The 14,981-nt window shown below is 37.3% G+C and overlaps 1 protein-coding gene across 2 annotated transcripts in view; it reads right to left on the reverse strand.

Moving 5' to 3' along the window:
* Positions 1-14,981, reverse strand: part of LOC149800831 (uncharacterized) — an 82,732-nt gene that overhangs the window by 43,504 nt on the left and 24,247 nt on the right. For both annotated transcript variants that reach the window (XM_089954831.1, XM_089954832.1), the window contains exons 3-9: positions 14,853-14,917; positions 9,104-9,554; positions 8,381-8,448; positions 7,027-7,110; positions 4,661-4,774; positions 4,095-4,220; positions 343-417 (exon numbers count right to left, since the gene is read on the reverse strand). In XM_089954831.1, the coding sequence (XP_089810957.1) occupies positions 343-417; positions 4,095-4,220; positions 4,661-4,774; positions 7,027-7,110; positions 8,381-8,448; positions 9,104-9,554; positions 14,853-14,917 (983 nt within the window). The remainder of the gene's footprint in view (positions 1-342; positions 418-4,094; positions 4,221-4,660; positions 4,775-7,026; positions 7,111-8,380; positions 8,449-9,103; positions 9,555-14,852; positions 14,918-14,981) is intronic.

Genomic DNA, 14,981 nt, shown 5'->3' on the forward strand with positions numbered 1-14,981 from the left:
CAAATTCATTTCTCCACACGACTTTTCCCCAAACTATGTTTAAGTATTTGCAAAGTAAACACCATTTCGATCAAATTTATTATTATGACACCAAAACTTCCATAGAAGCAGATGTTCCAAGATACGTTTGAGAATATAAAACGTGTTTGCTACTAATAAAAATTCTAAAAGCTACACCTCTCACAATATATTCAACTATCTCCAAAAAGTAAAAATAATAAATAAGAAAGTTTTTACAACAACCTAAGAAACTAAATATGACACAGGTGCTAAATAATACTGAAGTCAACAGGATAGTCTAAAATTAAAATAATACAAGATAACAGCTCAGTAGGTACATACCTGAGCTCTTTGCCAACGCATACACCATCTCGATAGCCCAGAACATTGGTGATGTGCCGTCAGGGGACAGTAAATCTGAGAAAAGGAAGGTACTCGAAGAGAAATAAGTTCTTTTGTTTGTTTGTTTTTTCTTTCTTTTTCTTCTCTAAAGTCATTTATACATTTATCTATTTATAAAGCGAAATAAGTTAGAGTGATAAAAAGAAGGCCATATATCAATGATCTTACATCGAAAAAAGTGTGCGTAAGTGGACCTATATTCCGAAGAGAAGGTGAAGCCTCAGGCAATATTGCTTGCTCTGGAATGTTCTCAAAACCCCACCCTCTCTCTCTCTCTCTCTCTCTCTCTCTCTCTCTCTCTCCAACAATATTATGACTTGAACGAAAGTTTTATTACTGTCTTCTAATTTAAAGAATAACAACTATTTTATCCTCACCACGAAGTTTAAAAGAAACAAATTTTACCTGAATGTAATTAATGTTATATGAAAATCGTTTCTTCATCACGAGGCCGGCCACATGTTAAGCACATACTGCACATGCTGAAAACCCGTTCATTATTGCCAAAAGTTGAAATTGTAATTTAAGTATTTTAACTTCCATTTGTTTAATAGGCAGTCGTTGTGGTGATGCCAGAAACTGAGACACCCCCAATCGCCATCTTTTTAGTTTTTCTCATCTGAGTAAGAATGGTTTTAAAGAGGCTTTAATTAAGGGGTCGCAAGTTCAACACGTGTCCAGGACAGACGGGTCATCTGCCTCAGCGTATCATTGGGAAATGCACTTCGCTCGCATTTCCTGGCATGAGACAACGTATCCTTGGGAAATGCGCTTAGCTCGCATTGCCTGGCATGAGACACAGTGCATCCTTGGGAAATGCACTTATCTTGCATTTCCTGGCATGAGACTCAGTGAATACTAAATGCCTTTGAAAATAACTAACCATCTAAACCACATACTTGTTAAGAATGATGTATCTACATTACTAATGTTATAACATGACTAATCTTTCACTGTAGACGTACTGAAAACTGTCAGCGTACTCGTGTGTAAAGCGAACCTAACTGCAGACAGAGAAGTTCTAAATCTTATTATAGGCCGGGAAGGTCAGGATCTAACATTTTTCCTTCAAATCACCGACAGAACGAACAACGTGGAGTCTGGTCATCAGACGCGTTATGCAATGTCATATCTGTGTTTAACTTGTTTCCAGTCGGGGGAGTATAATACGAGAGCAACTGCATTATATAGACAAACCGAGATGACAGTGAAATGATCGTACAGAGAGCTGATAGCTCAATGTTTAGACAACACGAGCGAGTCTAGGTTTTTATCACCAGGGACTTGCATTCAGAATGTAAAGAGATCAATGTGCCTGACAAGAATACTTTTTTTGAAGATTTTATAATTTCCATATTCCGCTTTGTCTTCATGTGTAGTTAAGGGTATGGGTGTCATCAAACAAATAGTGCAAAAAGATCGATTTCAAAACAAATTGTGTGATCTGGAGAAAGAAATAATTTGCGTCACATAATTAATCTTATCTTCTCCTTGGACAGCCATCTCAAGTCAGATTTGAATTTTTATGGTGCCCTAGCACTCACATTCTACACTTCATAGGAAGAGAGGGGTCCACTCGAAAGCCAAACAGTATAAATTTGTATGAATATAAGCAGCTACAATTAAGACCCAAAGGAAAATAGTATAAATTCATCTGAATATTAGCAGCTACAAAGGCAGATACTCAAACATAACAGAGTTTTCACATATATTAAATTTATCTACCGATCATGATTACTTTGGCGAAATACGCCAGAACCTCTAAAGTGTGCATAAACATTTGACTGCATTAATTAGCATGTGAGAAATCCAAAGTGTCTGCCGTCCAATCCTCTCAAAAAGTCGCCAAATGGTACATTGTTCTTGGGCGGTACTTCTAACTTATGGCAAAAGTAGGTGATAAATGGTACATTGTCCTTGGGCGGTACTTCTAACTTATGGCAAAAGTAGGTGATAAATGGTACATTGTCCTTGGGCGGTACTTCTAACTTATGGCAAAAGTAGGTGATTGTGACCATGTACACTTTTGTGCAAACAGATATGACATAAGATGGGTGTACGCACATGTCACAACAGGCAGAGGATAATACTCAAACGAGAGACGTCGACTATGATAGACGTCGACCATCAGAATTATCTGGGTCAGCGCCTTGCACTATCTGGTCTAAATCAGAAGATACAGAAAACCTTATGTGTGCTTTCACCGTATGACTTCCTTTAGAACTCAGAAAAGGAATAATGAGGCTGTAATCACCTGCTTTTCTTGTCACAGTAAATATCCTAAAATTGTGGAATATGTAGAGGTCCAACAGTAGAGATACGCCATTCAACAGAACTGCTTTTTGAATAGTCTTTTTTTTTCTTCTTCTTATTATTAATTATTTAGCGTGAAAGAAGAGACAGCTGTTTAATTGGATTGATTTCGTGGATGGAGAACACATTTCTGGTTCATGCAGTATTTGGATTGATTTCGTGGATGGAGAACACATTTCTGGTTCATGCAGTATTTGGATTGATTTCGTGGATGGAGAACACATTTCTGGTTCATGCAGTATTTCACTTCGCAGTCCTCTTGGTATTTTTCTAAAGTACATGTGTAATTCTTGCTAATATAAATATTTACATTCGTCATGAACCTATAAGTGCCATCAGATCTGTGCATATCTTGCGCTTGCACATAATCGCAAGCCATGAGCGATAATCCGCCACGCTCCTTTACATCTGCTGCTGCCTGAGCTGCGATTTCCTCGTTTTTGAGGAGTACGCATACAAAAATACATCATAAACAACACAATGTAACAATCTCCTACACATCAATGAAAGTATCTGTTCCATTGATTGATGGGCGACTTAGAAGAAAAACTTTGCCTGTCTCATTCAAACAGCGTGAAAGGTCATGTCGGCATTTACGAATTTGCAGGCAGTCTAACGGTTCATACTTCGAATATATGCTGACGTGAACCAACTATTTACGAAACAAGGATCGACCAAAGAGTTACGAATGCATCTAACAATTTTTTTTTCATTTGTAACGTCTCTCAGTCCTACAGTTACCTCTCCGGTGGCCTAGTGGTTAGAGCGTCCGTCTCAGATGCGGAAGGTCGTGGGTTCGATCCCCGGTCAAGTCATAGCAAATACTTACAAAAATGGTGCGAACAGTTGCCTCGCTTGGCGCTCAGTATTAAGAGGTTAGTGTTAGGACTGGTCGGCCTGGTGTCAGAATAATGTGACGGGGTGGGACATCATGCTACATGTCTGTGGCACGATGCCCCTGTGCTAGACATCACTATAAACTGTAACACTGCAGATATCGTAGCGATATGATTGCAAATTGTTAAAGCTACGTAAAAAATCCAAATCACACACACACACACACACACACACACACACACACTCAATCCTATGGTTAGTATAATCGTAGAAATAGCGTTGACTGCTGGAGAACAAAATGAATATTTTTTTCTGAAAATTTAACGTGCCGATATACATCCGAAGTTCTTTTTTTTATAATATCAGAATTACCATGGTTTGTGTCAAAATGGCAAAAAAACATATATTACTCACGCTCACAGTGATTTGTTAAACAATAGTATGTATATTTAAGAGAAGCAAGAAAAACACCGCACAGGCGGCAATGGGTGATACTGGGATGGAGCAGATCATCGCCCGTTGCTTGCCACGATGGTATTTACGTATTTTCCGAAGAACTTCGTAGTAATCTTTGGTCATGTGCTGTAGGACCCTGGTCTCGTGGCCGAGAGTTACAACGCCAATGTGCTCTTGTATATCCACCGCTAGAGGCTGACACCTCCGGACAGCTACCACAAAAAAAAAAAAAATTAAAAAAATAAATAAATAAAAAAATTAGATGAATGTTATGCTAAAGGTCAATTACATAATCGCGCCAATTAAATATAATCGCAATAGTGGCTGTGTTTGAAGGGGAAATTTTGATTGGCGCATTGAATCAGTGTGAAAGGTCATTCTGGGTCATTATGGCAAGAAAATTATAATTACACGAGCGGTTAAGCGGTGTATGCATCTTCATGAGAAATTAGACGAGCACCGCATATGCAATCACTGGTGATAAGTTTATGATAAAGTTTAAATAATTGTAGTCTTCTCAATAACAGCTTAACGAATTTTTTTATATATTTTTTTTTTTTTGTGAAGGGGTTGTTAAGGTAAATTACAACTCTGAGATAGCAGCTCACGAAAGAAAAACAGAAAGAAAGAAAAAAAGAAAAGATGTACCTACCATCTACAAAGTTTGTAATGAAATCCAGAACAGCATCCCACGTGTCTCTCATAGACCTTGAAATGTCGATACACAGAATGGTGTCGATCCCTGCTGACCTCTTCCATGTCTGACCTGTGAAAAGATTAATCTCTTAATCTTCTTAAAGAGTAAATCGATACCTTGGCTGTAACGTGCTCGCTTCATACATTTGTGAACCTGCCGTCGGGGGTAGGTGTCCTTGAAAAGGTGCCCGCCACCACCCCACTCCAAAAAGAGCTCGATATAACCAGAATGTTTCATAGAGTAAGTTTCTTAACAGTTAAACGGTTAAAATTATGCCCTAAAGACGCTTAAAATACAGGAGCTTCTTGTAATTACACAGATTACACCATGTTTAATTATTGCTATAAAAGTGGTTTTAATCGGAAAGTAATTACGCAGTCCACCCCATGTTTAATTATTGCTATGTAAATGTGTTAATCTGAGAGTAATTACACGGATTAGTCCATATTTAATTATTGTTATCAAAGTGTTTTTAATTTGAGAGTAATTACACAGTCCATCCCATGTTTAATTATTGCTATAAAAGTGTATTAATCTGACGGTAGTTACACACAGATCACTCCATGTTGAATTATTGTCATAAAAGTGTATTAATGTGACGGTAGTTACACACAGATTACTCCATGTTGAATTATTGCTATAAAAGTGTATTAATGTGACGGTAGTTACACACAAATCACTCCATGTTTAATTATTGCCATAAAAGTGTATCAATGTGACGGTAGTTACACACAGATCACTCCAAGTTTAATTATTGTTATCAAAGTGGTTTTAATCTCAGAGTAATAACACAGTCCATCCCATGTTTAATTATTGCTATAAAAGTGTATTAATTTGACGGTAGTTACACACAGATCACTCCATGTTGAATTATTGCTATAAAAGTGTATTAATGTGACGGTAGTTACACACAGATCACTCCGTGTTTAATTATTGTTATCAAAGTGGTTTTAATCTGAGAGAAATTACACAGTCCATCCCATGTTTAATTATTGCTATAAAAGTTTATTAATGTGACGGTAGTTACACACAGATCACTCCAAGTTTAATTATTGTTATCAAAGTGGTTTTAATCTCAGAGTAATAACACAGTCCATCCCATGTTTAATTATTGCTATAAAAGTGTATTAATGTGACGGTAGTTACACACAGATCACTCCATGTTGAATTATTGCTATAAAAGTGTATTAATGTGACGGTAGTTACACACAGATCATTCCATGTTGAATTACTGCTATAAAAGTGTATTAATCATCGAGTAAGTTTCTTAACAGTTAAGCGGTTAAAAGTATGCCCTAGAGACGCTTAAATTACAGGAGCTTCTGGTAATTACACAGCCCACCAGATGTTTAATTATTGCAATAAAAGTGTGCTAATGTGAGAGTAAGTACACAGATCAGCCCATGTTTTATTATTACTATCAATGAGTGTTAATCTGACGGTAGTTACACAAACCACCCCATGTTTAACTATTCCAGTAAATGTGTGTTGATCTGAAAACAACACAAAAAGACAAGAAGCGTGCTCTTTTAAAGGTGTTGATCAGTTGTTTCATCATTCCTTTATCCATTATTAAATTCTTGCTTATAGATTCCCCCTGACATTCAAGCATGTAATAGTGCATGGTTGTTCTCAACTTTTGTGACTAGTGTGTGTTTTGTGGATGTAAGTTGTGTCTAGTGTGTGTATTGTGTGGATGTAAGTTGTGTCTAGTGTGTGTATTGTGGATGTAAGTTGTGTCTAGTGTGTGTATTGTGGATGTAAGTTGTGTCTAGTGTGTGTATTGTGGATGTAAGTTGTTTCTTTCTCTGATGAAAGACTTTGAATAGTTAAAAAGGGTGGAAAACAGCGTTGTCTTTCACCAGCTATCACTTCAATATAAATGAATCAAAATAAATTATTAACATTATTTCTTGTTCAAAATCTCTCTTATTACCGCCTCCACACCTACTTTAATGTGATATGATTCTCTCTCTCTCTCTCAAACACACACACACACACACACACACACACCCCTTCATACACACACACACACACACACACACACATGGATATATACAGAGATAATGGGGTGGTCTTGATTTTTTGCATGTTGAATTATTGTTTTAAATTACTCAAGTATCGTGAAAATAGGTGTATATTTCTATTTCTATATTTCGCAGCTGATCAAATTGATTCCAAAATTATATTGTTAAAACGATGCATTTTTCTTTTCAAGAATAAATAAGATTATAACGTGTAATCACAATGACTTTTAAATGAATTGAAGGTTTCATTTAAGTTTAATGTTTCATGTATTTTTGCATTGAAGTGAAACTTACCGATCTGAATCTCATCCCTGACGGCAAACTCCCAGTACTGATTTTCAACGAATTCAGGTTCACGAAGGGTGACATATGGTTTTTCTTTCAAAAAATAGAACAGAAATTTATTCTTTTCAAAATTTTTACTTTTTTTTCTTTTTTTTTAATATAGGTCAAACCGCCCCTAGACAAAGATTGATTCTGTGTTATCTGCAGTTTTTAGCTGCAGATCATTTTACCGCAGTTATCGGAAAAGCATCTCGGAATGCAACAGTAGCCGCCATTACATGAACAGATACCTTGTTCAAGAATTGACGCCATGAGCACACTTATACTCGTTTTAACGTTCATTATAGCGACTCGACTAAGGCGACTTATTCGTGATCAAATATTCCCCACAAAAAAATTAAGAATGCACTCAGTAGATAACATTATTCCACTGGAATAGTTAAACTAATTCCATGAAGGTTTCATAATTTTATTGTCATAATTCTAATCTGTCAGGTGTAAGCTTTGGCTTGTGATTGAAAGTCTCCGCCATGTTCATTCGATTTCCTCATTTTACGTTGTATCATTAAATCAAAGTATTTCTGAGAGGGAATTTCGTACAAAAGCCACGAGGTGTTCCAAATATTCGCTATAGTCGCAGTGTTGAAATTTCAGATTTATGATGTAACGGCGTTTCGGCACTGTCTTTCGCTGTAATAGCACATAATTTTCATAATTAATACTATTTTGCTTTCTGCCTTAATTTTTTTAAAGTATTTTCTTTTAGCGAAAGTAAAATACCTACCATTAAAATGATTATATGAGAGAGAGAGAGAGAGAGAGAGAGAGAGAGAGAGAGAGCGAGAGAGAGAGAGAGAGAAGGAGAGAAAGAGAGAGAGTGAGACAGACATACAGAGAGATACAGATAGAGGGAGACATAATGAGAGTACTTGTCATAAATTTAGAAAGCATTATTAGAAACCCATGTTGTCAACATAGTAAATTTATCTCCAATACTATGAAACCTGTTTGAGTGGTAATATTCAATTAACTACTAGTGGAAGAAAAGTATTGTAACAATGCTCGATGGCTAAGCAAAAGATATTTGTTTCATTTGTAAGAAAGGATACTTTCTTTTTGTATTAAAAATATATTGTCTACCACACGCCAATTTTTCTACTAAAATAGCCCCAAACAAAACTTAACGTAATAAGGAAAATTCGAAAGTAACAAATGACCTATATTTGCATACATATACAGTTAGAAATCACCCCGAGCCCAGTAAGGTACTCTGCCTTACTAACTATGATCGTCAAACAGTTTCACTTAGCCAGGGTACCAGACTAATCCGTACTATACACATTTGTTGATCACTGTGACCTACCTGTCTTTGACTGCTTGCAAGCGGGTGGGACGAGGATGGATTTTGGGATAGCTGTTACTTGATCTTTCCTGTGAGAAAAATATTTCTAAGGAATAGTGTTGACATTTAATGTAAAAATGAGTTGATGAACAATTACCAAATACTTTGTTCTCTACAGTATGTAACATTACTTCCACTGCGGTGTAACAAACTCTGATACAGCCAAAGTGCTCTTCCTAACAGACTGAATTACAACACACACAGACAGATATATATATATATATATATATATATATATATATATATATATATATATATATATATATATATATATATATATAATAATGAGGACTTTGCATAGCACCTAATCTTTAGAAGCTCTAAGCGCTTTACAGCATTAGACAACACATATAACATAAAAAACATATAATGATTTGATTACAAAAACAAACACCATGAAATTAGAAAACTTAAAAAAAAAAATGCTGAGAATATTTAAGGTAGGAAACATTATTAGGTCTTTAAGTTTGTTCTTGCGGTCGAAATAGTGAGTTTTGAGAGCACTCTTGAATGGGATCACTGTGTCTTTGTGTCTATATAGATACATAAGATCGAACATGATTTAAGTTTAACTGTAATGTCTAGTTGTAACGTCTAAGTGTAATGTCTAGTTATAGTGGTTTCTTGTCTATCATAGAACAATAAGAAAACGTAATCGAACAAAAGGGCTCACAATATCAATACCTTGCTGTAGTGTCAATCTTCTCTGCAACACTTGCAGGGTTTTCTGCTATCTGCTTGCCGTCAAGATTTGTCGCCGTTTGTCGATTCTCTGGCTCTGGGAAGGTCACACCACTGTCTTGTAAGACTCTGTTGTTTTCACTGTCTTTTAACGCTCTGTTGTCTTCATTGTCTTTTAACAATCTGTTGTCTTCACTTTTCTTTGTTAACACGCTGCGCAGGCCTGTGCTATAGTCAAATTTGACTTTCCATTCTTGCTTGTTTTGATAATGTGTTTCTACTGATGGTTTTTCGTCACTGAATGACGTTTCTCTTTCATTAACATCGTTAACTCTAAGCCCAAGTTCGTTACTAACAACATCCAGACGCTTTCCGATTGCTTCTATCTTCGCGACAAGCTCTGGCAAATGTTTTTCATTAGCTGGACAGAAGTTTTCGTTCGGAGTCGTGTTTCCTAGGTGATAAAGTTAAACTGTACTAATCTGTTATTCATTTTCAGAGAAAGCAAGCTTTCCTTTTTCTCGTCTGCTTATAAACCTGATTGCATGGCTTGAGATGCAAAGTTCCGTTATGCAATAGTACCGAATAATTATGCACCGTGAATTCATGTGATCAACAACTTTACAGTATATTGTTTTATTTTCCCTTCAGTGACAAGGTCGGGAAATCAGTTAACTCTTGTCAGTGGCATTCTTACTGTTATACAATAATAATGTATTAAGGCCATGAATGTTCAAACATCAATATAAAACATGATTAGATTCACACTGAGTACGAAAAAAAACAATAAGACAATATTTGTTCCCTGGCAGTATTATAAGAGACTATTATGGGACAGTTGGGAATTTAACATTACGGCCGTCCTATAGGAATTAACGATAATTCAACAATACGTTTTTGGCAACTCTGGAGTCTAATCGGAAATTTACATACTTCCTTTAGATGATATTAAACTGAAAAGGGAACTTAACATTAACGATGTGAAAATGGGGATATATAAATATTCAACATTATTAATGACACGATGGTCGATTATTGGAACTGGTCTACTTTGTAGTCTAATAGTGTTAAACATTAATGTTTGGGTCTGTATGGCATTTATGGGAATAACACTGTGTTTTGTACGGGTATAACAACTAATGGAAATTGTAACAATATGGATGACATCAGCAAGAGTATCAACACACGCATTTGAGTTCATTTTTGTCTATTCATACTTTATCACCAGCAATCTTCCAAGCCTACAACTTTATAATCAAAAGTTTGAGAGGATATTTAACATTAGTTTCTTTGCTTTAGGTGTATTTTTGCTGAGCAAAATATATAACAAATAAAACCTGTTTCTTTGCTTTTTTTCTTGTCCGTGTCCAATCAGTATTTCATACATTCCATATATTTATCTGTCCAAGTACTTTTTATCCGCCCCTAGTCTGCCAGGATAGTCCAAGACCTTGACCTTAAGTTCGCCAATGTAGCCGAAGACGTTTTCCATTTGTTTTGAAGACGCATTGCCAGGTGGTCTTTGTCCACTGCTAACCGCCTTTTAGAGACATGCCGGGTACTGTTCTCGTGTTTTATCGCAGCCACCCCGGCCGTTGAAAACTTATGAGCTATCCCGCAACGTTGATGAGTGGTTGCTTCGAACAGTTGCGCATCAGTCTGGGTCAACATCATGGGGAGGTTTCAAATAACTTGTCTGAGGAAAGTTTCAAATGAAATCAGGCTTGTTTCTCATCACCGCTGCGATCTTTTCGAGCTGACCTCGACTCAACAGGTTTACGCAGATGGGACACCTTATTTGAAATAATACAGGTTTAATTATGCACTACGAGTTTCAGAAAACACTGAGTTCTCTACAGCTGCGTCAATTACCCTTTTTTGGCCACCCGCGACCTCCAACAACTGAGTCTTATCAGAGAGAGTGCCCTCCGACAATATACTCTTGTGAGAGAGAATCATGACGATAATCTATATTCTGGGTCAATGGCAGCTCATCATATACGTGTTTTGAAGTACACATGCACCACAGACTGCTTAACCAGGTCTAGAGGCTCAAGTAATGAATCGGGTATAGCTAAGTGAAGTCTTTCTTTAACAGCCGATGATACACACGCGCGACATGATTGTTTTCGAAGCCAAGCACAATGGGTGGATTATTCGTGGCTGTTTAACCCAAGCGAGACCTCGGACACTGCCACTTTTGCAAATATCGTTGTATTTTCCAGTTGGTTGGTCAGATTCCCCTTGTTTGAAATGCCACAGGCACGTGACGCGGCGGGCAGACGTCTTGTGAGATATTTATTTTTTATGATATTTCTCCTCAAACGTTTCTTTGGTTTGAGTCTGTGATAATCGTAAGGACTGAAATCGTAGATTCCACCAGACCCTATAAATGATGTCAAACGTATCTCTGTGGCTAGTGATGGACTCAATGAGGACATCCAAATAATAAATTTGGATCAAACAACTTTGCTATCGATGGCAACAGCATTATATCAAATTGAATCGTTGTCCTTGCCATTACGGGTTAACTTGAATGTACGTTTGACTCCGGAAATAACTTTAAGAACTTCTGTATAAATATATGTGAGTGAGAGTATGCGGTAAAAATCCCCGTTAGCGTTCATCTGGCCTCGTCATGCTAAAGGTCAAAAATGATCCTAGGATTGTCTTCAGTTACAGCACCTGTTGCATTTTAGCGGTATTTGGTATGATTAGCGTGTATAGCTTTGTCCGATAAACTATCATAGATGGGTGAGCGGACCTCACGTAATCGTAGCTGTAACAGGAGCGTCATGGCCATTCCAACGTTCTAACATACTTCGATTTCCTTTCCGTTTATGAGATATCGTGCGCTATTGAACAAAGCCATGACGCAGTTGTTGACAAATCCATTTGTCGTGAGAGCCGTACCTAATATTGTTGTCGGTGTGTAAAGCTTTCCTTGGACTTCCAAGAATGCTTGACACGGAAGAAAATACCAAGAAGCGTCCTGAAACCTGAAGGTCTACTCGTCCTCGTCGTCGCCATCTAGCGTAGTACTCGTAATATTGGTAATGCCGCACGCTATTATCTCGCAGAATGGGTGTGTCCCTATCTCACGCGGGATCAGATACATCTTTAAATAGGGTCATGATGCAACTTTATGCATGATCGGTTTCGTCTAATAGCGTTTGCCGAAAGTGCACAAACGTAATCCGCTTTACACTACCAGATTTGCGATCCGTGAATCCGGTATTGGTTAGTGGCAGCATAATAGCTAGACGCCGTTGCGTGTGGACGGGAGTGAAAGCTTTGCTTCAGACTGTCCAACAGTCGCTAATCATCGTAGTTGATCTCGAAATGAATGAACCGCTTGCGATCCCAGATTTTTTTTTAACCACTTTTGATTTCAGCAATGACTCGCATTGAAACTTTTAGCGATCCATACTGCGTACAAGGCTAGACCCGCGAATACATTTGGAGTTCCTGTGAATTAACCCTGGACAACATCACCGAGACCAGTACCGTAAACTGTCGAGTAAACGCATTTCCTCGCGCTGAAAACACGATTGGGTGGCACATATGAACGTAAAACATAAAATGTCAGGTCGATCTCTAAATTACAGTCGTATCATCAGAGTCTCCCGCGGAGGTCCAAAGCGTGTCCGTTCAGGTCCAGGAGAGATAAACGAACTTGCATCAATCTGAGATTGTTGCATGGAAGATACACGAGTTCAGTTAGAATAATCGATAACAGATCACAATATTTTCCCGAAAAGATAATTCCTGACATGTACAATAGCATCATGGCTCGTGTCCAGTTACAGAATGATGAAGCGAAATTCGTTTGTCTGGCGACTGATATATGGACAGCTCAACATAGCACCGAATCGTTCATCAGCCTTACAGCACACTGGATTAATGTGAGTTTTGAACGAAAAACGGCAGTTCTTCACTATGAACATTTTACAGAAAAGCACACAGGATTGTGTTTGGCTGAAGCATTGACAGATATGTTGAACGAATGGAAAATTGAAATAGAAAGTACATATTGTACTACTTGATAATGGCGCAAATATGGTAAAGGCCAAGAATGAAGCAAACTTAAAAAATGTTAGCTGGTTTTCATATACATTACAGCTTGTTATTCACAGTGCCATTCTCTGCAGCCATCTGTAACAAAGCTTATTACTTCCGCTGGTAGAATTGTTGGGCACTTTAAACACTTTTCGACAGCAACTGCTCCCCTGCATGAAATACAAAAATAACTGGAATTGCCTGAACATCAGTTGTGTAAAAGATGTTGAGAGTCGTTGGAATTCAACAGTGTATATGCTAGATCATCTTGCAGAACAAAAACGTGCATTATCAATGGTCAATGTAGAAGTATGCGATCAGGACCGCAGAGAACTGATTTTACGACAAATCAATATAATCTGATGTAGCCCCTTGTGACATATATATTGGGGCATTTGGGGAAAGCTTTTATTTCGATTTTCAATTGATTAATGTTTACACTGAAACTTATTAAGTGAAAGTAAATTTGAAGTTAAAGGTTTCGCCTCACAATTTGAGAAACAAAAATAACATTAACTTTATCAAGACAAATATATAACCTTTAATCTTGATTTTGGCAAAACGTATCACTTTTGAGTCAGTAATGTTACATTTTGATCGATAGTGATCGATGTTTAATCTTTGATTCGCATTAGACTCTATACTAGCTTAAAGGTAATGTTTATTTCCCATGAGACATCAAAGTGGACCACGATACCCCTATATTACTGTTGAATGTTGCCCCTAACTAAACTGTGTATAACTCTCACCCACCAAGCATGTAAGCCTAATTAATTATTACTAAAACCAAGTGTGTAAACCTAATTACTAGTACAACCAAGTGTGTGAACCTAAATATTAGTACAACCAAGTGTGTAAACCTAATTACTAGCACAACCAAGTGTGTAAACCTAATTATTAGTACAACCAAGTATGTAAACCTAATTACTAGTACAACCAAGTATGTAAACCTAATTACTAGTACAACCTACCACTCCGGTGGCCTAGTGGTTAGAGCGTCCGCCTCGGATGCGAGAGGTCGTGGGTTCGATCCCCGGCCGAGTCATACCAAAGACTTACAAAAATGGTACTAACAGCTGCCTCGCTTGGCGTTCAGCATTAAGACGTTGGTGTTAGGACTGGTCGGCCTGGTGTCAGGATAATGTGACTGGGTGGGACATCATGCTACATGTCTGCGGCATGATACCCCAGTGCTAGACATCACTATAAACTGCCACATTGCAGACATTGTAGCGATATGACTGAAAAATTGTTAAAGCTACGTTAAAAATCAAAATCACATCACATCACATCACTAGTACAACCAACGGTGTAAACCTAATTACTAGTACAACCAACGGTGTAAACCTAATTAATTATTATTACAATCAAGCGTGTAAACCTAATTAATCATTAGTACAACCAAGTGTGTAAACCTAATTACAGTACAACCAAGGGTACAAACCTAATTACTAGTACAACCAAGTATGTAATCCTAATTACTACTACAACCAACGGTGTAAACCTAATTAATTATTAATACAAACAAGCCTGTAAACGTAATTAATTATTAGCACAACGACGGATGTCAACCAAAGTTTACATTTGTACATGTAAGCTGTAAACCTAATTTGAAGGCATATTTTCCAACAGAATATCCGGCTCTATGCTATTTGGAATTACGAGCTATATAAATGAACAATTATATTCATACCTTCAGCATCTCTAGAACGTCGTCCGTTACAAACACACGCTGCCGCTTCACTGGATGTCACATGGCTACATAACATGAAAAATTATTTCGATTATACGTTATGTTTTCTGTCTACCTGTTTCGCTTAAA

Source organism: Sinohyriopsis cumingii, chromosome 4 (assembly GCF_028554795.1).
Source record: "Sinohyriopsis cumingii isolate HCF-2022 chromosome 4, ASM2855479v2, whole genome shotgun sequence".
Lineage (NCBI taxonomy): Eukaryota > Metazoa > Mollusca > Bivalvia > Unionida > Unionidae > Sinohyriopsis > Sinohyriopsis cumingii.